This window comes from Corvus moneduloides, chromosome 1, assembly GCF_009650955.1.
Source record: "Corvus moneduloides isolate bCorMon1 chromosome 1, bCorMon1.pri, whole genome shotgun sequence".
In the NCBI taxonomy this organism is placed as follows: domain Eukaryota; kingdom Metazoa; phylum Chordata; class Aves; order Passeriformes; family Corvidae; genus Corvus; species Corvus moneduloides.
The window spans coordinates 61280758-61308746 of NC_045476.1; the positions used below are offsets into that span (position 1 = coordinate 61280758).

General features: G+C 42.5%; 1 protein-coding gene and 1 long non-coding RNA gene across 4 annotated transcripts in view; one reads left to right on the forward strand and one right to left on the reverse strand.

Annotated features, from left to right (window-relative positions):
• Positions 1-27989, reverse strand: part of LOC116445397 (probable acyl-CoA dehydrogenase 6) — an 87303-nt gene that overhangs the window by 8350 nt on the left and 50964 nt on the right. For all 3 annotated transcript variants that reach the window (XM_032111998.1, XM_032112010.1, XM_032112003.1), the window contains 4 exons: positions 26883-27012; positions 17283-17389; positions 11108-11275; positions 5794-5967 (listed from right to left, as the gene is read on the reverse strand). In XM_032111998.1, coding sequence (XP_031967889.1) covers positions 5794-5967; positions 11108-11275; positions 17283-17389; positions 26883-27012 — 579 coding nt within the window. The remainder of the gene's footprint in view (positions 1-5793; positions 5968-11107; positions 11276-17282; positions 17390-26882; positions 27013-27989) is intronic.
• Positions 42-15003, forward strand: LOC116445455. The gene is made up of 2 exons (XR_004240797.1): positions 42-1062; positions 5628-15003. It is a non-coding gene; the product is annotated as an uncharacterized LOC116445455 (long non-coding RNA).

Below are 27989 nucleotides of genomic sequence, written 5' to 3' on the forward strand. Positions count from 1 at the left end.
CCAAACTGCCAAAACCTGGAGGAGAGGGAAGGGAGGTGGGTTGGAAGGAGGGAGAGTCATAGAAAGCAGCACCAACATGATGAGGTAAACTTTATGCTTAGTGTCCCATTTGGGGCCTTAGCAAAAGCTTGTGGCAACTCCTACTTTCCATGCTACCTGTGTCCTGAAGGTTTGTTAAAATCCTGGGAAAAAAATCTGAAGGCAGACAGTGTAGTGTGCTCAGTGAGGAATGCTGTAGAAATGTAAATTGAAGGAAGCCTTCAGGGAGAAGGCAGAAACCTATGCTGAGATCAAGAAACACAGACAGACTGCTTATTACATCTACATTCTGTGATCAGGTCCCAGCAAAGAGAGGAAAAGATTCACATCCACTTTAAAAAACATTAAAGAATTCTCCTAATGGAAATAGAATGAAAATAGGATACTGCTGAAAAACAGGTGAGAGAGGCAGCAGACGATGCTTTAAAGCAGAAGTAGTAGTTTGCTACCTTCTTTTTGTGCAAACTGACAAACATATCCCATTTTAAACAAGAAAAAAAGGGAAAAGTTTATTTTCCAAGGCAAACCAGCCTTGAAGTGAATGACTAAGCTATCAGTCTCTTGCAGTGTAGCTGGGGTAACAGCAGGTGCAGAATATGTGGAGAATTTTGTTTGGCAAATGTGGACCCATGTTACTATGATGAGCAGCAGGGAATGATTTTACAAATCTATCTGATGAGAAGGGTCACAGTTTCTCTTTTCAAAATATGCATATCCACATCCATTTGCATTTAGAGTCTAAACCACAAAACTGAGTCTGAAATGCAAAATAAAACCAAGCCTTGGACTACTATGGTATCTGTTTTCCTACCTGCCAGTTACTCACATGACAATTCCTTGCAGGAGCCTGGTGTGGTCCCATGTACCTTTTTCCTTTGTTTTCAAGATCACTGCTATCTAGATTTCATCTCTGTACTGCTCTCCTGTGTAGACTCTGCTCCCACTAATTGCCCCCTGCCAAGATCATTTACCATCACTTCCAAAGAGCAGCAGTTTTCACATGATGTCTCCACATTCCATAAGGTGATCAGCTTTTCTTTCCCTAAATATTTTCCCCTCCTTTCTAATACAACTAACCTCAATGCTTATTTTTCAGAAAAGCATATACAGTAATGTCCTCATTTCTTCTGTGTTGACACGCTATGCTGTCACCCAAATGCTAGTCTTCTGGACAGGAAAATAAATTTCTGTTTTCAGGAACATCTCTTGAATGGAAATACTGTTCTTCCAAAGGACAATGTCACACAACACTGTAGCATGTCTAACACCAACAGCATTTTCACTTGTATGTCTATGGTCTCCAGCTTGAGAAATGTAAAGAGCGAGCAAGGAGTATACAGGCACCACTTGTTCCTTGCCCTTAGACTGAAATCTGGGAAGAATACAGCCAAGTCTGAGTTGCTGGGTGGGAAACTAAACAGTACCTGCCAGTGCTAGGAGAGCAGAAGGGAGGTGGAAGGGATAAGGACAAGAGATTAATCTTGTGTTGGTCTGTCAGACCACACAGCATGGCTTGTGTGGTTCCCAGCATCCAGCACCAGGGAAAGAGATCGGAAACAGCAAAGAGGAGGCAGGAGCAAGATCCGGTGGGAACAAACAGGACAGAAACTGCTTAGATCCTGCTTGCAAAAGGTCTAAAGACCATGAAGGGGCTTTGGCCAATCTCTGCTCAGGCTGTCACCACACATCATGGCTCAGACTGGAGTTCTGGGAAAACTGCTCTTAGAGGGTCCATCTCTCCAATTCACTGCTCCCTTTCTGCCGCTGCTGATCCATCCTCCTGTTTCCTTAGCTGCCATCACTGCCCTCTTATTTCAGGAACTGTCATTTGAGGATATCTAAGGACAGTCCTGGGCTGCTTCAAAAGAGGCCATCAGGTCAAGGGCCGTAATTCTCTCCCTCTACTCTGTTCTCCCGAGACCCCATCTGGAGTACTACATCCAGCTCTGCAGCCCACAGTACAAAACAGACATTGATCTGTTGGAGCAGGTCCAGAGGAGAGTCCTGAAGATTAAAGGGCTGGAACACCTCTCCCGTGAGGACAGGCGGAGAGTGTTGGGGTTGTTCAGGCTGGAGCAGTGCAGGCTCTGGGGACACCTTATTGCAGCCTTTTGATATATAAAGGGAGCTTATAAGAAAGATAGGGACAGAGTTTTTACCAGAGCCTGTAGTATCAGGACAAGGGGGACTGGTTTTAAATTGAAAGAAGGTAGATTTAGATTGAACATAAGGAAGAATGTTTTGGAATTGGAACTAGATGATCTTTAGGGTCCCTTCCAACCCAAACCATTCTATCATTCTGTGGTTCTAAGGAATTCCTTATGATGACAGTGGTGAGACATTGGAACATGTTGCCCAGAGAAGTTGTGGATGCCCCATGACATGTCCATTCCCTGAACATGTTCAAGGCCAGGACGGATGGGGCTTTTAGCAACGTGGTTTAGTGAAAGGTGTCTCTGCCCATGGTGGAGGGGTTGGATGTGATGAACTTTAAAGCTCCCTTCCCAAACCATTCTGTGATGTGACGACAGGTATTCAGAGCTCTGAGCACAGCTCTAATATAGCAAAGCTTGGCTGTGTAACAAACAGCACCAAAATGCAGCACATCATGAACACCATGACAGCCAACAGTTGTGTTCAACAAGATAACAGCACACAACACTTTGCCAGTCATACAAGTACAATGAAATGCCATTCATAGCAGGGAAACCCTTTTATTTTCTGTATATTTGTTTCCTTTCTTTATATAATGTTCCCCACATCCTCAGACAAACTTAGCCTCATGGGTTTCAACTGACAGCACATGCAGGAAATGTCACTCTAAGGCAACCTAAGGAACACGTCTACCACACAGCTGAGAATTGTGAAAGCACTTGAAGTTGCCAAATGCAGAATAATCTTTCCTTGTATCTCCATCCAACTTATATTTTTCCACTTGAAACTTCTGATCACTGTAAAGACACTTTGCCTTGTTGCTATGTTTCCTCTGAAAAGAAAAGGAAATTAATATATTTTTCTTCAGTGGTGGCTGATTACTCTCTAATGAGACGTACAGTGAGCTCTAAGCTGAGCAATCTGACTCTTAAGGATGTGTGTTGCCCATGCAAAAGGATCTGTCATCCTGCTTACTGGCTGTGACTCAATGGTGCTCATAAAACTGAGGTTGCAGGAGCAGATAGAAGTCATTAGAAAAGTGCCATTCTGCTCTCTCATGCACACTGAACTCCCTCTTTGCCTCCAAGTTAAGCAATTCACAAAACAACTGTTTGCTTTTTTTGCCATAGCAACATTCTTTTCCTGTGATCAGTGCAACAGGTCCTCAAATGGACAGTGTTTACCGAGTGTCACAACATGGCACACATGTGGCACCTCTTTTCTTTCAGTGAAGCAAGAAACACAGTGACTTTGACCAATGCCTTTGAAAATGTGTCACTCAGAAGGAAAGACCACACCTGGGACCAGATTTTGCAGTTCCAGGAAGTTAGTTTTCCATTTGTATTTTAAATATTTAAATATTTAAAAACTGAAAATAGATTTTAAAGGAAAAAAAAAAAAGGTGAAGGAAGAAACTGGCCACAAAGAAGGAAATTAATAAACAAAAAGTAATCTAGAGCATGTGATACTTGAAACTAAAGATACATAAACCACCCCCCCTGCTCCCAGACAAAGAGAAAAACAACAAAAACCACAAACACCAGAAAACAACACCCAGAAAGGAAAAACAGACAAGAATGGCAGTCAACTGCCTCTTCCAAGTTAAAGGAAGCAGTGAAAGTGAGGATGCCAAGACTGGTTCCTAAAGCATTTAAAAGCAGATTGACGATTTTAAATGTCACAGTCATGAAATGGGAAGGAACAGAAATGTCCTGCTGAGGGGCAGAAGTGAGGACCAGGATTAAACATGCAGACCTAATCATGAAACTACTGAAGGCACTTAGATCATTTCCCACATCTGAGCCTTCAGCAAAGCAGTCATGGTTGAACATATGTGAAACCATTTTCAGCACTGGAAGTTAACATCTCTAGATGCTGTGGTGTAACAAACTGCGCCCATCAACTACCGGGCTTCCTTTTGAACAGTGGTTACTCTTTTTCTTGTTTACCACAATTGGTGACCTCTGAAGTTTGCAGCTTGGCCCAAACCATGAGTCTTGTCCCCGCTGCCAGTGCTTTCATGCATTTTGTATTAGATAGTGGGAAAAAAGCAAGCCCAAGGGGTCCAGCAAGGTTTACACAGTAGCCACTGCAGAAGGCAGCTCCCTCTCCTTGGTGAGCTCCAAGACTCTCTGATGGCCCCTGCCTGGCCATAGCAGGCGAGCAGAGATGCCCTTCCTAGGCTGCTCATCCAGGGCAAGAGTTCACCTGCTCCTGCTGCGTTGTTTTGGACAAAAAAAAGAATTGAAACCTGGTGTTCCAGTTCCTGGCAGAGCACAGCGACAGCCAGGCAGTTGTGCAAGACTGGACAGTACCAAGCTGCCTGTGGTTTTAGCAGGAGTGATCTAACCTGCCAGGCTTTGTGTATTGATGCTGTCAGTGCGCGTCACCTTCGCCTAGGGCATGACTAAAGCTGCTGGCTACTCTGCTGCCTGGGGAGTCTCACTGCAACCCAGAGCTTCTGATGGTTAGTTTAATTTAGACTTCAAACTGAGCATAAAAATGCACAATGTACACCCTTGCAGCCTGTGTACACCTCAATTAAAGCAGAAGCAGTGGTAGGATCACATCTCCTGCTTGCCTGTGTCTGCAGTGATATCCTTGGCAAGTGTAACCTCCTGTCCTTTGCTAAAACTACTCTCACATGTACTGTTTATCTCAGGCTGAACTAAAAACTTTGTCTCAAAAAAAGATTTTTTTTTTTAAAGGCATTTGAACTCTAAAATATTTGGTCTGGGATAAACGCAAAACAGTGAGTGCTTTTTTATTTGTTCACTGAATCAAAACACCACTTCTTAGGAATTCTCAATTCCCCAGCCACACACAGACAGTGGCAGACAGGGAATGCACAAGAGCATGAATACAGTGACATTATTTAGACAACCCTGGACTCGAAGGAGGACCAATCTTCTTACAGTGAACCACATTATATTTAACTTGAAGAAGCAAACACTGGGGAATAGGGAGAAAGTTTGCAGGTTGAAAATAGACAATCCAGACTTGGATCTGGTTTCCTGGAATATCCAGAATCCATATAACCCAAATACATGGATTTGAGTAAGCTTGAGTTCTGAGTAACAAACTCTGTGACAACATAACTGCAGGGAAATGAATGTCGTACTGTACCACTTATGTCCAAAGTGTACAGAGGTAAAACAGATCTGCAAAACAAAGCTCTGACATCCTGAAAGAGCCACTTCCTTACACAGCCAATAAGTTAATTTTCTGAAGTCCATGATAAACATCATAACTCACTGTACTACAGGAAAAGTCACCATCCTTCTATTTCATGCTGGTATTTTGATAGCCTTTGCACTATACTTGTAGTAGACATAACATGATACCATACTTTCTTATCTGCAGAGAATCACCAAGAAAAAAAAACAGGGCAAAATCAGCCTCTGCAATGGCTCACAAAATATTTTCTGCTTCAGGTTTTCCTACAGAAAGGGAATGTCTTCTGTATTCAGGCTATGACAGATTTCAAAAACAGATCCTAAAAGGTCATTGTAACTTACAAGAAAAGAAAAGTGCTGTTAGTCATGCAAAGAGTGACCCCTGTGTCCCTGCCCAGCTGCAGAAGCGCAAATGATGACTTACCAGTGGCTACTCCCCACAGCCGTTCTTCTTGGAATTGCAACATCTGGTATGTAAAACCCTTTCCTTCCTCACCGATGAGGTTTTTGCAGGGGACCCTTACATCTTCAAAAAATATCTGAGCTGTGTCTGATGACCTCATACCCAGTTTGTCTATCTTTCTAGCAACATGAATGCCTGAAGAGAAAGGAGGATGAGAAAGACCACAAAAAATAGAATCACTATGAACAAGTACAATGTTTTCAGAGAGAAAATTTTGCAGATGTATGTTCCAGGACAACAATGAAACCTACCTGTAGGAAAAACATAACAGTATTCTGGAGTAGAATGGCCCAAATCCTATTTTAAAAGGTTTTTTCACTTTATTTAACTAGCAAATCAGAAACTTTAAATGTAAAAGTCCCACTTTCCATTATTCCCCAAATAATAAGTATTTACTGGTCCTAATAATTGTACTCCACACAGGTCTTCAAACAATGCAATATTTATGTGTTTATGTTTGATTTTTATCTAGCATTATAATAAAATGCTGGAATTCAATTCAGCAATATTTTCCAAGTGCCTGCACTGCTATGAAACAGTAGACAATTATTCAATAAGGACAAAAACAGAGCTACATTTTACATATTTCTCCTCCTGGAAATCCTCTTCCTTCCCTCTCTTTTTCATTTATCTTCCCCTTTCTAGCCTACCCTGATTTTTTTCTGGTACAGGGATCACTCTGAGTTTTCATGTGTGTATGTTTGTGAGGAGGGTTTGCTTCCCCACAGACCTCTCTCTACACAGCACTGACTCTGACCCCACGTGCAATGGTCTGTTGAAGATGAACCTGGTTCATTCAGGTCTGGCCACATGAGGGTTCAGTAACCTCATCACACTGGGCAGGACTCCGTCCCATTGTTTGTTTCTCATAGCTACAAGTTCTTTCTTGCTGTAGTTCAGATGCAAGCATGGCTTACCACTGTGCCGTGGGAGTTTAACAGGCACCCACTGTTTTCCTGTGGCAATTCTCCTGTCTTCAGCTTTTATCTCCCTTTTAATCTGGAGCTAATTCAAATATTCAGGGTGAAAATCAAGAATGCTTCAAAAGTGAGAGGACAACAACCAGGCAGAAGGATTTTTGCAAAACATGTTAATTACATCTGACAACTCTATATATGTAGCAAAACAGTCCTCCGTATCAGCATATGTATCTTTGCTGGAAAACAAAACCTTTTTACTACTCACGTACATGTTACTCCACCCAGTTTTGTGATGAGGAGGTATTCTGTCAATGTTTTCCTCTTTATTCTATTTTTTTTTCAATCTCTACTACTCTCTGACATGGCTCACTAGAAGCTGGTTGGTCACCACACAGATTGTTGTGGTCCCTCTGTACTTGTTTGTATCTTGCTATACTTTGTGGCTTTCAGAGAACACAATTTTCTGAACTAATAGAGACATCTCAACTTTTACTCACAGGAGGCCTTCAGCCATGTGAAAATTACTTTGGTTTTGCAGGCAGAAGGAGTTGGCAGTCATTTCCTTCAAATTCACTCTCTCTGGCTGCACTAAATAAGGTTATGGAAATTTTCATCTCTTCACAGAGAAGAAATACTGACAGCATTTACAAATGCCAAGACTGCTCTAAGAATAAGGTCCACACAGACTTCCACAAGTTCCACTCAAGATTTTTTCTCCACCAACCAATCTGTAATCAGATTATGTGTTAGGAAGACTTGCTTTGATACGTGGTCAATGCAGGAATAAAATCAGGACAGCTGTATAAAAATTCTTGATTCTTGAATTGAAAATTATCTAGCAATTTGTACTCAGCCAAAAAAGCATTTGTGGTTTGTTTCCATTTTATAAACAGAGCTAAATAACCACACACTGAGCAATTTACAAGCCCAGATGAAATCTGGAACATTGTTTCCCATTGGAATACTTCTATTTGGTTTCTTTGAGAGTCACAGAGATCATGTGTGGCCTAAAGCCAACTGGCTTTATGCAATCACTGCTCTTCACCCATATGAAGATGCACTTACTGCTCTTGTTAGTGGGTGGTTTAAAAGGACTCTCCTCGAGAAAGCACAACTGCTGTCAGTTCATTATATTGCTAAATCAATCCTGTTGTTAACTTCCCAGATCCACATACAGCAACAACTATTGAAGAAAGCTCTTACAGGCTTGGTTAGAGGAGATAAATGTGCTAATGATTTCTATCTGTAATTCTTCCAGATTGGGTTGTGTGCTCAATTTTCCAGCATTCCCCTTTGTCATGCCATACCAGTTTCACTTGTCCTTATCATGTTTCTCACCCACAAGGAGACCAAGCTGCATCAGTCTCATGTAATGCCCCTTCCGTGGCTAGTACATGCTTTATGTTGTGGAAGACAGTGATACATAATCATCTCTTTGGCCACCATGGGGGCATCAAAATCTCCCTTTCCTTCATTTGTCTTCTTTCCCTTCCTAAGGGGTACTACAAATGTAAAACTATCAGCAGCAGTAGAAATCAAAATAAATCACATGCAATAACACACAAATCTCAATTTAACAGGCCAAGCACCTGACTTACTAAAATCACTCTACCAGAGCCATTTGAGCTACTTGCACCAGTATCACTGAGATGGATTGGTATCTCTCTGCCTGGGCAGTTCTTCCCAAGTGTCTTTGACTTTTCATTTTCTCCCATTCCTCCAGCCTTCTGAAAATCTCTTATTTCCTATATTCTATCTTGAGAGAAAGGCAGTTGCTCTCTCCTGACACCATTTAGTGCCATTACAAATGGAAACAGACACATTTTAAATTTCAATTTGAGAAACATGCTCTTTCTCTTTTCCTGGTTGCTCTTCTTTTTATTAACTCCCCCTTACAATCTCCCCTAGTTCTATCTGAGGACTCAGAGGACAAATAGTTACCAGATCAGGGCTGCAAGCAATTTGTCTATATACCTTACACACAGACATTATGTAATTTGTTAGATCCTCTTTCATCATATGAAAAATTCAGCTGCTTTTTTCAGACACTGTTATTGTATGAGAAGTATTCACCTAATTTGGATATGTATTATGGATCCATAGTGCTGTTATCCAAATTCTCTTTAGGAGAAATGTAGCCAGCAGTGTCTGTCAAATCTAGACCATGATTTGCTTCACCCCAGATTAGAGAGTACACATACCCAAAATTAGAAGAAGCAAATCCTACTTTGTATCTTCAATAAATTACCAATTGTTGAAGTTAATAATTCACTTTCAGACTTGTAATCTTTTTCCCTCTTTGTTTGTTCACCATGCTATATAAGTACAAAACAATTTAGATTTTTAGAAAAAATGCACCACGGATCCTTCTTTACCCAGTCATATAGGCTGGTGCCTGCAGAGGTGAGTCAGACATAACACATTTGCTCTCCATTGCAGCTGTTTTTGAGCTTTGACACACATACATCCACAGACGTTTGAGAGTGCATCATTCGGTGATGTCCTCCAGACGCTTCCTGTACAGCCTTGGTCTGCTGCCCTCCATGGAGCACAATCTTTAGCAGACAGACATCCTTAGGATGTATCAAACCAGATAGAGCTTCCTGAAAAATCTCACTTCTGATATGACTCACCCACTGAGCACAATCAACAGTCTTAATACTTCATTTCAAAAGGTCACCAATCTTGGTACTGTGACCCCTTTGGAGGTAAATATGTGTATCATCACAGAAGAATTAAAACACGTGCACTTTGAGGAGTGCAAATTTTGTTCCTAGGAAGACTTCTACACTTCTGCAGATCATCTTAAGGTGTCTCAGGCAATTTTTCGACTCCAAATCTATTTAATGCAGGTAAAGAAGGTCTGTGTTTAGGCTACGTGATCTAACATCTCCCCTCTCCTAGAGCTATGACAATTCATGTCTTTTTGTAGGAAGCAAAGTAGCTGAAAACCTCTAAGGAAACTTCTGTATATTTGATCTGCCACCAGCCATGGGTCAGCTGCTTTGTTGTTTTAGGAAGACTGATCTCAAAGAAGTAGTACTGCATTTGCATTCTGACCCTTTCATGAAAAATCACAAGAAGGACTTCTTTCATTTTTCAGCAGATGGCTGATAAGTGAATTTACCTGAAAATTCAGAGAGATTCTGGCTCTGAGTTACATGTTCACTCATCACTTCTCAATAAGGATGAAGTCCACAACTCGTGAAGCAGCTCAGGTCTGTCTTCTGTGAGCTCCCATTCAAAGACTGTCTTGCATGAGCAGAGGTTGTAGAAGCTCACAACTCACTCAGAATCTGCTTGATTCTCAAGGCAGCTCACTTGCTTGACTTACCCCATACTGAAATTCACTTAAAAGACATTCCCTTAAGAATCTCTCATCATCCTCTTTTGCAACACTGAAGACCTGGGTTTTGTTCTCAGTCTAATCCATTAAGTGAACACAGAGACATTCACTTCACTGCCACGGTGGTGCTCCTACATGTGAAATGCCAACAATGGCATATATTTCATGTGTAAAATACTCTGAATGGAATGAAAAAAACAGCCCTGACTATAAATATTTTATATAATAAATGCATGGATATACATTATTCTAGATTTAATAAATATTAAATAGTATTAAAACAAGTGTTTCATCCCATTAAATAAACATTAATTTATAAAATTGCACATTAAAATATACTATATATTATATAGTGCATAAATTAATATACTGCATATTTTAAAATATTAAAATGAGTGAAAACTTAAAAGATTTAGAAACTTTTGCACAAGTGTCAAAACTGCAAAGGATCCCACCAGCACAATCTTAACTGCATCCTCTCTGAATGATGTTCTTTATGCATATAGCACTCCTGCATTCTTCAAGGTCTGCAGATTACTCAGAACAGACACTGTGTGGACTGTACCACTGAAACTTGTACCCTTAGACCAGGCTGTATTTCTTCCATGTCTTCACCTGAATTGCTAGTCTTATTCAAAACCAAATCCCTACTTCCAAGAATCTTTCACTCCAGCCCACATTTAACTCTCAGACCATTTTTATAATTCAAATTGGTAGTAGTGCTCTCATGAAAAGATTCCTTTGCACAGCACAGCCATGAAACACTCTGAGAATGCATGCAATTCTCTTCAGCAAGCCCACCAGGCTTGTTTTGAGAGGTATTTCCCAAGTTTGAAATCTCTAAACTCTTTATCCTTTTACTTTTATATGGTTATGAATCATTGTCATGAAAATGTGTGTGAACAACTTCTCTAAATATATTTTCATTAAGCACCTTTCCTTCTTGTATTAGGCATACAAAAAACATCAATAAAATCAAATTAGAAGACAAAGAGTCCTGTGTTATTACCAGGTAGATTCATTGGCAGACATATGAGAGATTTATTTCGATGGGGAGGTCCTTCACTGGTGTTTGCCAGGAGGCACATCCAGTCTGCCTGGGTCCCGGATGTAATCCACATCTTCCCTCCATTTATGACATATTCATCGCCCTTTCTCACAGCCGTTGTCTTGATATCTATTTCAAAACACAGGAAATGAAGGGTTATTCTTGGGAAGGAGAGGTATGTTGGTCCAGGTATGAGTAGCAGGGTCAGTCCCTTGCTCTCAGACACAAAACTCGTATTTGGTTCTCCCTCATAACCCCATGTCCTATAATCCTTCCAGGCATGAGGCAAACTAGTCTGGACAACTCTTGGAAGGCAAGTCAGGGAAACAGGATCACTTCTCCACTTCTCTCACCTTCCTTTAGATGGAATCTTCATCCCACTGGATAAAAGCAGAAAACTTCCTAAGTGTGGTGGTCAAAAACTTGGGACAGAAGCATTTCACTCTGAGGTGACCTACTAGAGTTTCTCTCACTGTGCACTGGTTCTGAGGAAGCCATTAATTCCAGAGTCATGACTTAAACAAACATAAACCTTGGTATCTATGAATGTATAAAGACAAACCGACATCCACTTCCTGCATGCTCTTGGTCACGGGGTGCAATACCTTCAAAGCTGGTAAACTATCAAAGGCCAAGTCTGAATGCAATGAACGTCTTTACATGAAGGAGATCTGAATACCTGCTGTTTATGCACCCTGGCAAAAAGCAATATTATTTTCCTCTGCGACTGTTCACATTACGCTGCAAGCAGCCCTAGTTGCTTTCAACAGACAGCCAGAGAGAATCACTAGTTGTTATTTACCCCCCAGCAGACTTTCCAAAGGGCTGGCTTCTTTTCCCTGCAATTGAACCTCTTTGACAAGAACCCCAGTTGACAAAGACTCTCCAACAGATATCCAGCTATAAGTAGGTGATGGTATAAGAGAACCCTGCCACACTCCCAATAGCACCTGTAAATCTAACAAGACTATGAAGTCTGTAAGAGGCCACCCACTGAGAGGGACCGTAGACTGGGAGGGTAGGAGTCAGACACCAGGTGGAGTGGGCAGGCACATGTAAGACATCTGGTTACACTTTCATACACAACCACCTCAATCTGCACGTGCACGTTCTTCCCTAGGGCCCTAAACATAAGCCAAAAGCAAACCCAAGTATCTGACCTTCCTTTAGGAGATAAACTGGGACTGAGGTCAGCATGGCTGAAAACTAGTCTTGTTAATGAAGGAACAGGGGAAAAATGATGGGAGAAAATTGTATAAGGTATAAAACAGGGGAGTATGGGATATAGCTATGGCTAAAGGAATGTACTAGCTGGTAATGATCAAGAGCAAGGGAAGGAGATAGTAATCATGTGGATAAAACCAGCAGACACAGAGGAATTCACCCAGTGAAAGGGCTGTGGCAAATCTGTCCAAGGGACTCGATATGAAATCTGTGTAAGAATGAAGGCCAAGAAATTGAAGGAATCTGAAGTACTGGCACTCATAATACATGGACACAGACACTGGACACTCATATACATGGAGACCAAATAATAAATGAAGGACACACAAGAGCTGGAATAAGAAATATGACTGCTGAAATGGTGTGACAAGGATGGGAGCATACAGTGATTTACATCACTCATCCCTTTGTTATGAAACAGCTACTGACGAGATTAGATAGAAGTCTCATAGAAGGTCTGCAAAGGAACAATGAGCACTGTGATGTTACCACAAATGTAAATAGTTCTTGCAAGCATGGCGTCACAGGGGCCTAACCACCCAAATACAGATTAAAGAACAAATGCCTTACTAATGAGAATGTTTAAGTACTCCCAGATTCAATGGTTCGAAGTTTGCTTCAAACACTTGAGAAGCAGCTATTTAAAATGATCTTATGAAGAGTTGATTATCTTTAATTAAAAGAAAGATGATCAAATCAATATGTAAGTTTTATGTTTAAAATACAGCAGGCTTTGAAAATGTACTTAAGAATTTACTAAGGTCAAGTGGACTCAGGAATATGGCTATACAGAAAATTTGGAATATTTGACTGATTATTTTCCCTGATAGAGCATAGCTCTGGGAAAAGGCTACTTCAGTGGCTGCTCCATGACTAATTTTTGCAGGCCCACACCACTGACCCTGTATTTTTTATGTCTCAACACAGCATGCTCTGAGGAGCCCTTCTGGGGAAGAGCACAAGGCATCACCAGAGGCGTATGATACAGCTGGTGCCATATAAGCAATCAGGGTTGGTCACATCACCATTCAAATCATGTGTACTTGAGCCTCAATTTTCTTCTCCACTGCACTCTTGAGTCCAGTCATGCATCTAAATAGATTTGACTAAAGGTAAGGTTGGCTTCAACTTTTAAGGTCAATATTACAGTCAAAGATAGGCAACACATATCATTCAAGTAAAATATGAAGAACATGTATCTGAAATTTACATCATCAGAACAGGAAAAGAAGCCCCAAAACTTTAAAGAAATACCTTCAAGTCTAACTGAATGAATAATCACTTCAAAACCAGGAGATGACTTGCAGGAAATGAACAAGATTAATCATGAAAGCAAGCTACAGTTTGGAGGTCAGAAGATAAGTACTGCAACAGGTTGAACTAAGTTAAATCTTGCAGATGAAACCCAACAAAATCAAAGAAGGTTAGGGTGGCAAATAAAAATGTTTCATCCACAGAAATGAAAAGAGGATGGGAAAAAAATGAGGCATATAGAGGACACTTCAAAAAAAGAAACTTTTTACAGGAGATTACAGAGGGATTACAATATAGTTGACAAAGCAAAATGCCTACAAGAAGGACTGTATAGAAACTGAAATTAGTGAAAACAGAGGTTGCTGGTTTTGGCAATCTCCACAGCCTCAAAATACATTTGGAAAGAAAAGAGAATTCAATTTACCCATGGTATCTTATTGAAACCCAACTTGATTTGTTTATTATGAAATTGGATTTTCTGGAGAAAAAATCCTATTGGACCCAAGCAAGTGAAATTGACACTACTAGGTAACTATGAGTTAAAATTTGAAAAGATAATTAGGACAAAAGTGGAAATGTGCATAAGAAACTTGGCAAAGGGGAAATTGCATCAGGTTGCATTAAAAGAGGAAGTTCTGATGTGCAGGGAGAGGTACTAGTTAAGCCCCTCCTTGGATATCAGCCTCTGGACAAAACCTACTGAATATTTGCATTAATGATCTTTTAAAGGGTAGGAATATACTAATTAAATTTATTTGTGACACAAACTTGGGAGACATCACCAACACAGACAACTGAAGTGTGGCCCAGTGAGAAAGGAATGATCTTGAGTTTTCAAATTCAACATGGCAAGTACAAGTACTCAGACACAAAATAGTAAAAGTGATTGCTAAATCCTGCAATGTTTCCATAGCAAACTGGTAATGAAGATGATCCACAGTTAATCACAGGATTCGCAAGTTTGCAAGCTGTTGTGTAACATCACATATTGGAGAGTAATACTTCTACTAGGGTTGTAAAAGTATTTGTGCCATTATAGACACCATGTGAAATTCTGGGGTTTTTTGCTCAAAAAAGACAACCTCAATTCAGAAAAGCAGAAAGGCTGGATTCCACTGAGACAAAACAGGGAAAGATATCTATGTTGAAGAGGTATACATGAACAGTGTTATCAGCTGTAGATGCCTGGACGTAACTCGAAGACAAGAGGAAGTGTTTTCCATGATATGTTCTTAAATATCCCCACAAACTGTCAGCAAAACATTCTATAAATTGTGGAATTGGAGTGAGATAGAATGAGACAATATAATTCAAACTGACACAAATGTTTATGCTTTGTAGTACCAGAATCCTGAAATTAAAGAATTTTCTGTACCAACTGTACTGTTCTCTTTTTCTTTTCAAGCCAACTCTGCGCTAGTTTTGGTGCACTCGGTCACTACTATGGACAATGTAGAACAATTGCACTTGAAAGCAGACAGGTGCTCCTTCAAACTGACATGAATTTTCTGTTAGACTAATAGACACAGTCCTTTTTGTTCTGTTGAATTCTGAATAAATTGGTTTGAGGCACATTTCAGTTCTCATGTAAACACTTTTTTTGTCTTCCCAGCTCCTATCACCTTAATTAATTTTGGAACTGCAGGAAAGAATGTTAGAGCTACCTCAGTCTCTGTCATTCTTCAGTTTAAAATATACTGGCTCACATGGCAGAAGCATGTCCCCAACCCTCACATGTGAAGAGTTGCTATGTCCCTTCACTTGTCTTAGGGGAACAAACATCCCCAATAGCATGAGAAACAAAAGGAAGCACCAAGTGCAGTTTCACACAGCTCAGTCTAGTTTACAGCTGGGCCACCTGGAGATGGTGCAAAATGGTGCAACTCAGAACACAAGCTATTGTTGCCCACACCTAAGTTGTCCATTTAATTACCTTTTAGAAGCACTGTAGACTGGATTTGGCATCTATATCAGGGATCAAATTTTCCAGAACAGGGGGAAAATGTATTGTCATTTCATCCTACAGTGTGTCTCCAAGCTGCAGCATAGGTTCATTAGATACTCCTCTTTGATTCCAAATTTGTTTTTAACTGCATTAATCTAAGTACATCATACTGCTTTAACTAGATTATAAACAACATGCTGCTGAAGCATTATTTGTGTTACTTATTATCTGGAACACTGCATCAAAAAATTCATATTTGGAAATTTCTGATAATCATCTAATTAAACTAGAGAGGCATTTATTAAAATAAATGATGTATTTCTTACATTAGCAAAATTCAAATTTATAATTACTTTAACAAGTAAATTACTAAGTACTATTATAAGATTAATTATTTACATCTTAATATTTGAATTATGACAAGTAATAATGTTAATTTAAATAATATTGAAATTTAATATTTATATATTTATTATTTCTAATTATTAAGTATTATTAATAGTTTCTCTTTAATAAACAAGTCTACTACAATAATGAAATTTTTCTTATGAACAAATTCAATTAACCCAGAAAGGAAAACAGCAACGGATCATGCAGGAAGATTTAGTCCCATGATTTCATTATCCACGTTAACGTTCTTGAAATCTACCTACTGCACCCTTGCAGCTGGATGTTTATCTATTTGCCTTGAAAAAACCAACAGGAGTTTGGTCACAGAGATGGATATAGGACTCCTACGATAAAAAATATCTCATACTTGGCAAGTTTGTCTGCAGGAAAATGTCTCAGTAATTTGTAAGAACACAATGTGTTCAACTTAGCCATGCTCTGTCCAACTAAACCTCTAAAAGTGGTCACTTATCATTCTCTTTTCCATGGAGCCCATGATTCAGCATCAGAGGAGACATCTTTTCTTTTTCCACAGTATCTGTTTTGGTTTAATTGTTCAAATTTTCTACAGCCTCAGGCACTTCAGAGTAATAGTTTCATTTGTTCAGGTTTTTAAACATATTCTTGCATTAAACCAAGAAAAACAGTTGCATGCAAAGTAACTAAATACAAAGGTAATAGATATGACATCACAAATTCTTCATTGCCTCTAAATAAAGCCATCAGCAGTTGAGATATATTTTTGCTTCACCAGAATGACAGAAGGGGCTGAGGTGTGGTAAGGATGAGCAAGAGGAAATCATTGTGAAAGTGATGCCATCATTTTCAGAACAGAGTGGCTCTGTAGTTTGCCCCCATTCAGAGGAGAGGTTGTGTTAAGGCAGTGCAAGTTCCAGTACAGCTGAACAGGTTATGTTCCCCGTCACGTACATCTAGAGTTGCATGACTGACGCTGGCTGTGCAACTAATGAGGTGCTGGAGCGCTCCTGCCAGCGGTGAGCCTGGACAGAGCAGGGAGGCAGCAGCAGGACAACAGTAGAAGAAAACTGGGGCCAGTATAAAAGAAAAAAATCTCTTATGCTCAGCCTATACAAGGTTACTCCATTGATTCACCTGACAAATATGTTAAAACTGATTGCTTTTGGATGCATGAGAAACATGTGTTATGTTCCTGGAATGTTACTTTTTGCCCTCACCACACCAGACTTTCCTTCCTTTTGTTTATTACAAAGGATGGGGGCAAAGTGAAGTGTCAGGAAAAACAGATTCTTTCCATTAAAACATCAAGCTGTCTAAAACTGGCAGTTTGCTAGGTTAACTTACTTGCAACATCTGACCCAGCTCCAGCTTCACTGATTCCCAAGCAAGCCACAAAATCACCAGCTATAGTTGGTATGAGGAACTGTTTTTTCAACTCATGGGAACCAAACCTGCAACAAAATAATGAAAAAGATAGGTGTGCTAGTTTGAAAACAAACCAGTGGGAGGCACCAAGTCAGAATAACAATTTAATGGAAATTAAAGAAAAGGAGAAAAAAAAAAGGTAAAAGAAAACACTATCAAACTGACAGAGTCAAGGTACAACCTGACACCCTGTTAGGCAGGGTGGTGGTAGCAGTCTGGTAGAATGGTGGCTGCAGTCCTCTGAAGCAGTGATCCTGTAGTGAAACAGTCTGCTCTTCCTCTGGAAGTCCAGTGGTGGCTGTGTAGCTCCTGTCCTCTGGAAATCCAGTGGGAAGCCCGAGTCTCTGGTGTTCAGCCTCAGCTTATATCCACGATGGGATGCTTGGTTCCTCCCTCTGGGTGGAGCATCTCACAATGGGGTGATGAGTCATGAGGCCAAGTGTTGATTAGGCTCATTAACAGAAGATAGTTCGGAGGGAGTTATCTGTGAGTCATGCGGCAGGACAATGATGGGCCATTAACAGCAAGATAGTCTGGGGGGAGGAGGCAAGGAAACACTGCCCCACCTGGTTTCAACAGCTCATGGGGATGGTAATAGAATACACTGCAACCCAGGACATTATCCACCCCTTATTCTATTACCATCTACATTATCCCAAATCAATACCTTCTTAAACTCTAAAACACACATACATATATATATATATATATATATATATATACATAGTGAAACCTACACACTGTTCTCACCTAAGATTAGGTCTCCTTGTGGTACACAACGGGTTTCCCCATCTTTCTGCATTACCCACCAAGTGCAACCAGGTCCTTGAGCAAAGACAATCCCACGGATGGGTTTGCCTTTGCCTGAGGTGGGATTAATCCAAACAGTCTTTCCTAAAATACCTCTCAGGTGTACCACAGGGACTCTATCTCCATCCACTGTGTGCAAGGGTTCAGACTTGGCAGGACCAGCTCGATTGATGGACCCTCGGGTATTGACCATCCAGGTGGCCTTTGCTAAGTTCACTTCCCAATTTTTGAAGGTCCCCCCACCAAGTGCCTTTAGGGTAGTTTTAAGTAGTCCATTGCAGCGTTCAACTTTTCCAGCAGCTGGTGCATGATAAGGAATATGATATATCCATTCAATACCGTGTTCTCTGGCCCAGGTGTTGATGAGGCTGTTCTTGAAATGAGTCCCGTTGTCTGACTCGATCCTATCAGGGGTGCCATGTCTCCACAGGACTTGCTTTTCCAGGCCCAGGATGGTGTTCCGGGCTGTAGCATGAGGCACAGGGTAGGTCTCCAGCCATCCAGTGGTTGCTTCAACCATGGTCAACACGTAGTGCTTGCCTTGGCGGGTTTGGGGAAGGGTGATGTAGTCAACTTGCCAGGCTTCACCATACCTGTACTTTGACCATCGTCCACCATACCACAGAGGCTTCACCCGCTTGGCGTGTTTGATTGCAGCACAGGTCTCACAACTGTGGATGACCTGTGAGATGCTGTCCATGGAAAGGTCCACCCCTCGGTCACGGGCCCATCGGTATGTTGCATCTCTCCCCTGATGACCAGAGGCATCATGGGCCCAACGAGCTAGGAATAATTCTCCCTTGTGCTGCCAGTCCAGATCCACCTGTGATACTTTCACCTTGGCAGCTCGGTCCACCTGCTCGTTGTTGCGATGTTCTTCATTAGCCCGACTCTTGGGCACGTGCGCATCCACGTGTCGAACCTTCACGGTCAGCTTCTCTACTCGGGCGGCGATGTCCTGCCAAATCTCAGCGGCCCAGATGGGCTTCCCTCTGCGCTGCCAGTTGGCCTTTCTCCAGCGATCCAGCCATCCCCACAGAGCATTAGCTACCATCCATGAGTCGGTGTAGAGATAGAGCCTCGGCCACTTCTCTCGTTCAGCAATATCCAAAGCCAGCTGGACGGCTTTAAGCTCTGCAACCTGACTCGATCCACCTTGTCCCTCGGTAGCTTGTGCAACTCGTCGTGTGGGGCTCCATACTGCAGCTTTCCACTTCCGGTTAGCGCCTACAATTCGGCAGGAACCATCAGTGAAGAGGGCATAACGTCTTTCAGTCTCTGGTAGCTCATTATATGGTGGGGCTTCCTCAGCACGAGTCACTTGCTCTTCCTCTTCTTCAGAAGATAATCCAAAAGTCTCACCTTCAGGCCAGTTTGTTATAATTTCTAGAATCCCAGGGCGATTCGGGTTTCCAATACGGGCACGCTGTGTGATGAGGGCGATCCACTTGCTCCATGTGGTGTCGGTGGCATGATGCGTGGAAGGAACCTTTCCCTTGAACATCCAACCCAGCACCGGTAGTCGGGGTGCCAGAAGCAACTGTGCTTCAGTGCCGATTACCTCTGAGGCAGCCTGGACTCCTTCATAAGCTGCCAAGATTTCCTTCTCTGTGGGAGTGTAGTTGGCTTCAGACCCTCTGTAGCTTCGGCTCCAGAATCCCAGTGGTCGGCCACGAGTCTCACCAGGCACCTTCTGCCAGAGGCTCCAGGACAGACCATTGTTCCCGGCTGCAGAGTAGAGCACGTTCTTCACCTCTGGTCCTGTCCTGACTGGGCCAAGGGCTACCGCATGAGCGATTTCCTGTTTGATCTGGGCGAAGGCTTGCTGCTGTTCAGGGCCCCAGTGGAAATCATTCTTCTTGCGGGTAACCAGGTAGAGAGGGCTCACGATCTGGCTGTACTCGGGAATGTGCATCCTCCAGAAACCTATGGCGCCTAGGAAGGCTTGTGTTTCCTTCTTGCTGGTCGGTGGAGACATCGTAGTGATCTTATTGATGACCTCGGTGGGAATCTGACGTCGTCCATCTTGCCACTTTACTCCCAGGAACTGGATCTCTTGGGCAGGTCCCTTGACTTTGCTCCTTTTGATGGCAAAGCCAGCTTCCAGGAGAATCTGGATGATTTTCTCTCCTTTCTCAAACACTTCCTTTGCTGTGTTTCCCCACACGATGATGTCATCGATGTATTGCAGATGTTCTGGAGCCTCACCCTTTTCCAATGCAGTCTGGATCAGTCCGTGGCAAATGGTGGGACTGTGCTTCCACCCCTGGGGCAGTCGGTTCCAGGTGTATTGCACACCCTTCCAGGTAAAAGCAAACTGGGGCCTGCATTCTGCTGCCAAAGGAATGGAGAAGAAGGCATTGGCAATGTCAATAGTGGCGTACCACTTCGCTGCTTTGGACTCCAGCTCGTACTGAAGTTCCAACATGTCCGGCACAGCGGCGCTCAGTGGTGGCGTGACCTCATTCAGGCCACGGTAGTCCACCGTCAGCCTCCATTCTCCACTGGACTTACGCACTGGCCATATAGGGCTGTTGAAAGGTGAATGGGCCTTGCTGACCACCCCTTGGCTCTCCAGTTTGCGAATCATCTCATGGATGGGAACCACAGAGTCTCTGTCGGTGCGGTATTGCCGGCGGTGCACTGTTGCTGTGGCGATTGGCACCTGTTGTTCTGCAACTCTTAGCAGTCCCACGGCAGAGGGGTCATCAGAGAGGCCAGGCAATGTACTCAGTTGTCTGATATCTTCTGTCTCCACAGCAGCTATCCCAAAAGCCCAACGATGTCCTTTTGGGTCCTTGAAATATCCATTTCTGAGATAGTCTATGCCGAGAATGCACGGGGCCTCCGGGCCAGTCACGATGGGGTGTTTCTGCCACTCGTTCCCAGTTAAACTCACTTCAGCTTCCAGTACAGTCAGCTGCTGGGATCCTCCTGTCACCCCAGAAATAGAAATGGGTTCTGCTCCCACATACCTTGATGGCATCAGAGTACATTGAGCACCGGTGTCAACCAAAGCCGTGTATCTTTGTGGGTCAGATGTGCCAGGCCATCGGACCCACACAGTCCAAAAGACCCGATTCTCCCTTTCCTCTACCTGGCTAGAGGCAGGGCCCCTCTATTCCTGGTCATGTTGCATGTTGCTCCCTTCCGGTGAATACGTTCCTGAGGTCCCTTCAAGAGGATCGGTCATAGTATCATTCCGGTACCGTCTGGAGTTCTGTGTGCGGGAGACCGGAGCAATGTTGACTCTAGATGCGCTTCTTGTGGTAGTTGTCCCTCTTTTTAGTTCACGTACCCGAGCTGCTAAGGAGGAGGTGGGTTTTCCATCCCACTTACTCATGTCTTCTCCATGTTCCCGAAGGAAAAACCAGAGATTACCTCGTGGGGTGTATCCTCTCTCCCTGGTTGGGGGTCGCCGGCTCCTAATGGCAGAGACTCTTGTTGGTTCTGGTGGGATGTGGTAAATCTCTTCCTTAAGTTCCTTTTTCAGTTTCTGATGGCCTTCTTCAATCAAGCTCCGGACTTGCTCAGCCAAAAGACTTGTTTCCACGGATGAGACATGGGTGCGAAACGGGGCTGTGACGGTGTCCTCGTAAATCCTCAGTTTGTTCACCAAGACGCCCACCCTGTCCTCGCCTTCCCTCCATTGCAGTGTTGCCAGGTAACGGGAGTATATCTCTGGTCCAAGGCGTGCGAACCTCAGCCACATCTGTGACGTGCACTGGACACCATCTGGGCTCTTAGGAAATCTCTCATCTTCTGAGAAAATGATCTCCAGCACAGCCAATTCCCTCAGGCACCGGATACCTTGTTCCATTGTGCTCCATTTTCCTTGGTGCACCTGGAGGTCTTCTTTACAAAGGTACCTGTCCCTTACACTTGTAAGCAGTCGCCGCCAGAGGCTGAGGGTTTCTTGGGTTCTCCCGATCCCCTGGTCAATGACCACATCCCGGGACAGAGATCCCAGTTGCCTGGCCTCACTTCCGTCCAGAATGGTGTCATTGGCTGCAGCGTCCCAGATGCGGAGCAGCCAGGTCAGGATAGACTCGTTCGTCTGGCGGGTGAATTCCCTCCGCAGGTCTCGCAGCTCACCCAGGGATAGCGACCGAGTGATGATCTCTGGCTCTGCCTCTTCTGCTGGGTGCGAAGGTCCTGCTGCATCCTCGTCAGTCACTATGCGGACTGATTTGCTTTTTGATTTCTTCTTCTGCACGGGGGCAACTGCAATCGGTTTAGGCTGTTCTGGTTCAGTGATGGTTTGCGTGGGGACGCTGACAGTGCTTTTGGTTCCCTTCTCCTCTGTGTCAGTCTGCGTGGACATGGACGCTGTTTTCTTGCGTCTGGGTTCTTTCTCCTCTGTGTCAGTCTGCGTGGACATGGACGCTGTTGTCTTGTGTCTGGGTTCTTTCTCCTCTGTGTCAGTCTGCGTGGACATGGACGCTGTTGTTTTGCATTTGGTTTCTTTCTCCTCTGTGTCAGTCTGCGTAGACATGGACGCTGTTGTCTTGCATCTGGGTTCTTTCTCCTCGGTGACAGTCTGCGTAGACATGGACGCTGTTGCTTTGCATTTGGTTCCTTTCTCCTCTGTGTCAGTCTGCGTAGGCATGGTGTTTGTTGCTCTGCTCTTTTTCCCTCCCTCATCCTGAGGATGCTGTGCCATAGCTCTGATTCTAAGCATGGTGTACATGGTGCAGGCTGTACAGAGAAGACAAAGCAGAACTGACAGCAAGTTTATGCCGTCTTTGACATCCAGAGGGAATTCAATATTTTCAAAAACTGCTGTGCCTGGCCTGAAAGGCTGGAAGAAACCACTCTCTACTCCTCCCACCAGGGGCTGGGTGCGATTGTTGAGGAGATCCCAGACATAGGAGCCCAGACTAGGACAGCCAAACAAAACTGAGTATATACTCCGAATGGTATTCATCGCCTCACAGGTTATTATGCTGTAGACATAATAAACCATTAGAGCAATTCTCATACCATTCCCTGGTTTTAACAGGAGTAATACTACAGGCAGGTAGTTCCCCATGTGAGGAAAAATATAGAGAGCAAGATACAGTACCCACATAGACAAGCTGAGCACCATGGTGAATAGGTTTCCGTTAACACAAAATTGTAATTCTGACTTTCTCTCAGAGCTGCCCCACGTTGGGCGCCAAATTATGTGCTAGTTTGAAAACAAACCAGTGGGAGGCACCAAGTCAGAATAACAATTTAATGGAAATTAAAGAAAAGGAGAAAAAAAAAAGGTAAAAGAAAACACTATCAAACTGACAGAGTCAAGGTACAACCTGACACCCTGTTAGGCAGGGTGGTGGTAGCAGTCTGGTAGAATGGTGGCTGCAGTCCTCTGAAGCAGTGATCCTGTAGTGAAACAGTCTGCTCTTCCTCTGGAAGTCCAGTGGTGGCTGTGTAGCTCCTGTCCTCTGGAAATCCAGTGGGAAGCCCGAGTCTCTGGTGTTCAGCCTCAGCTTATATCCACGATGGGATGCTTGGTTCCTCCCTCTGGGTGGAGCATCTCACAATGGGGTGATGAGTCATGAGGCCAAGTGTTGATTAGGCTCATTAACAGAAGATAGTTCGGAGGGAGTTATCTGTGAGTCATGCGGCAGGACAATGATGGGCCATTAACAGCAAGATAGTCTGGGGGGAGGAGGCAAGGAAACACTGCCCCACCTGGTTTCAACAGCTCATGGGGATGGTAATAGAATACACTGCAACCCAGGACAATAGGCTATTAAAAGCTTATGAAGGTCAGTTTTATTTAGGTGTTAGTTACAAATCTTGTTCTACCCACACAGTGATCAGTTTTCCTATGACCAGGTTAAAGCTGTCCCAGAGCCAAAAGATAGAATAGATACCTTCCAAAGCTGTGATTCAGTCTTCACCAGAAGTGCAGCCACAATCATTTCATACAAGTTTTAAAAAGTATTCAGGCATCTTATTCCCACAGAAATGTGTGGCCTAGATGCCCAAAATCTATCTTTATGATTGTTGCTTTAAAAGTTCCAGATCTAAATAAACATAACCCCTGAGGATTCCCCTTTATGCTCCTGAAGTCAACCAAGATGGAGGACCTGCTCTCTGTTTATCTTCTGACTTCTGCACCAGCTCTTTGCCAGGTTTTAGTGATGACTGAAAAGTTATGACATGTCATGGCCACCATCTTCAAATATATGTATTTAAATTATTTATATCTTAATATATTTAAATCACATAGTAAAATCCATTAATGCTTCTTCTCAGCTGCTCTTTTATCTCTACAAAAATAAAAAGAGAAACAGCAAGCTGTTGATGGTATTTTAACACAAAAATTTCACTTGGCTGTATTTCAGTTCAGTTAAGAGGTACACACTATTTTCCCATTGTTTAGAAGCTCATATCCATTCAAAATATGGTCCATCTCATTTTATGCTTGATTTTATCCTAATTAACATTCACTGATTTCTTCTCCAGTGTGAATGGTGAGTTCAAGGTCTAGTTCTTGAACCTCTCTCGTGTGACTGAAAAATTCCTTGGGTCATGAAATGTCTTCTGTGTGCAGGAATCCATAAATTCAAGTTCCTCCTCAGCCTCCTCTTTGGTATGAGGCTTCTCAGGTCATCATCATCACTCGCCTCCTTAGGCTCACTGGGGCCTCCTTCTAAAACATAGTTCCAGTACTTCCAAAGGAGCGGGGCCATTCAAGCTAAGACTAAGCCATCCCCTCCAACCAGCCCTGGCACAAAGGACATGGGACAGCCAGAGAACAGACTGGGATCTGGCAGACACTTCCACTTGGTGCACACAAGGAGCTCAATTCCTAGTCCTGTCTCTGCTGAAAATCACAGCAGCAATCCCAAATAAATACAAGAAGCAAGTTTGGAGTGCTTACTGCTCACTCTAGCATACTCGAACAAAGTTCCCATGTCTGTTAGGCAGTATACTTTTTTTTTAACTTTCCATGGGTATGATCAAGTATGGCTAGTTGCACATTCATTAGTCAAAAAAACCCCCAAACAACCCAACCAACAACATGGAAAACTAGATAATGAGAGCAGATAGTGGTGATTTTTGGCAATGCTTTCTGATGCTTGAAACTTTGCTAACCTTTAGCATTTCAACAGAGAATTTTCACAGCAAGAACTTTTCTTAGGATGATATTTTTGGTTTGATGTCTTTGTTTTGAGTTCCAGAAAACAGTTCAGTTCTTTCCAAAAATGTGGCTGTAGAAGATATTATTTTGCAATCAAAAAAAAGTCACGCAACTCTATCTTCAGAAGATGTGCCTTGCAGGAGACAGCTAGCTTCTTGCTCAACTGCTAGCTTTCTGCTAGAAATATGTCATTTCTGTAAAATTCTACCCATCTTAAATGCATCCCAGAAAAACCTCAGGCTTGCACAAATGTGATACCCACTTCTTCCCAGTTTAACAGCTACAGAATTAGAAAACTCTACTTTCAAGGAGATCGTGCTCTGGCTCAAGACAGACCTGACCGTGTCTGCTTTCTGGTTGGGGTCATACCCCAGAACACAGTTTCCCATGTGATTAACTGTGCAGCCTTAGCATCACTATAAAATACATTTCTATGCATTTGGGTATCCATACACACACACACAAGTCTACAGTCAATGAATCTTGTTGATCCTGTGTAGCACAGAAGTCCCAAGTGTGAGATTCTGACACACCGAGTTGCACGAAAGTGGTTCATCCTTTCTTGCTCCATACTTCGTAACTAACATTGGTGGAATGTCATGAAAACAAAGACAAAAATTCCGGTGGTATACAATACCATAATTAGAAGGCAAAAGGAAAGAAAAGAAACCATGGCAAAATACAGATATAACACTTCTGTGATCCACACAGTTCTGTTTATATGTTCTGATTGTCAGCTGCAGTTTCTCTCCTTTACAGCAAACAATAAATCACATAGTAAAACTAACTTTTTTTGATATTCATTCCCAGGTATGCTGTTGACAAGGGTGGCACCTCATCTTCCAGAATTTTGGGTGTATCCACATTCCAGGGACAAACTTCTGGATCAGTCAGTTGCCCCAGTCTAGTTTTAAAAACTGTTGCTATGACACAGAATGTCTGCGAAACTACCACATGAAGAAGTTGGTAACTGTCAGTTTTATTGAGGGAGGAAAAAACCCAACAAAACAGATTGAGCAAGTGCAGGAGCCTGAATGATAGCAAGTGACTAAAATGGGAACACTGACATAGCTGCCGAGAAAAAGAAAAATGATTAATTATCCAGAATGGGCATATTTAGGAAGCATGATATATGTGCTACAACTTTAGGATTGACACCTTGCAAAGCTGGAAAAGGAACAAGTAAATTATAAAACAGAATTAGACTGATCCTAATCACTGCAACTAAACGCATCCTTAATATTACTGCACTGGCATATCTGGCTAAGAAAAAAGACAAACACCAATAACTTGGATTCTGGAATTAAATTTTTTAATTGGTTGTGGCACCAAAATTCTGTGTTTGTAAACATATAATCTACTACTAAACAAGGCTTATGTTTTAACATATAATACTCTAGCGTTAAAAATATATTTAAAAAAAGAGTATTTTCTCCCCTAAACCAAACTGTCTGAGAGAAGCAGAGAGGAAGGAGGTTCTTTCCTCAGGCTGGACAGGAAATATACACTGTTGTTTTTCTCTACTCATGACACTTTGGGTTTTAGGCTAAACTAAACTTTCTGAAAATTACCTTGTAAGAGCAGGAGTAGCCATGCCAGCTTGCACTCCAATAGCCATAGTAATACCTCCACAGCGGATATTTCCCAGCTCTTCTGCCACTGCAATATTATAGGAGAAGTCCAAGCCCATGCCACCATATTCTGAGGAAAAAACAGATCTATGATTCTCATGTTCTAGACTGGCATAAGCAGCAAGAAAAACAACAACACAAAAAGATGTTGCTACTGCAAGCACTTGCCAACTGCAATTTAACTGCTAATTTTTAAGTATTTGACAATTACCAGCTTTCCTTTCACAAAAGCAATACCACACTATTCTTTACAGTGTCTGAATTGAGAATTACACCCACTCTAATTATCCATGTGCACATCAGGTCACCTCTGAGTATCCTAAGTAGCCTCATTACTTTTACTGTAAGCAGCAGGAAGAAGTGACATGCTGTTGAAAATTATATCAGAAGGCAAAATTATTCTTTCCAACAGCAAGGTCATATGAACAGATCACAACACAAGGTAAGAAGTGCTTTTATTTCCCCATGATAACACCTGACACCCGCTCTCATCCAACAATGGAATCATCTTGCTCAGACACAGCAATCAAGTCGGCATGGAGTGAGACCACATGCAGGTTGTGTTTCTATGCTAAATTACTGCCATCGCTCAAAATTCACGTTAGGCACAACTACAGTACTGAACACGTGTATTTCATACCCTGGCACCTGGTCTGTGCAGTGATTAAAGCATTCTTTGTTCATAGGGGACTGACAACCTGGGATGCTGGCCTGGTGCCAGCACAGCCCATTGCTCCCCTTCTCCCCTCCATATTCCAATCTGCAAATTCAATTAAAGAAAAAATTATTCTTCACCTCACTCCCATGCCCAGTGCTGATAAACCCACTACAAAGTGAAGCACAGAAAAGGGCTACATTGCTATGGTGGATGAGATAATTTTTAGCTGTATTAAATAGCTTACAGTTCAAAGGAAATATGGTGAGAAAGCAAAGGTTACTGCTTGACGTCATTAGTTGGATGAGCAGCTGTGATTAGATAACGTTACCTCCTCTTTTTTTAGCTGCCTTGAAGACCGGCTAAGAAAATTTCAAATAAATAGAAACAAA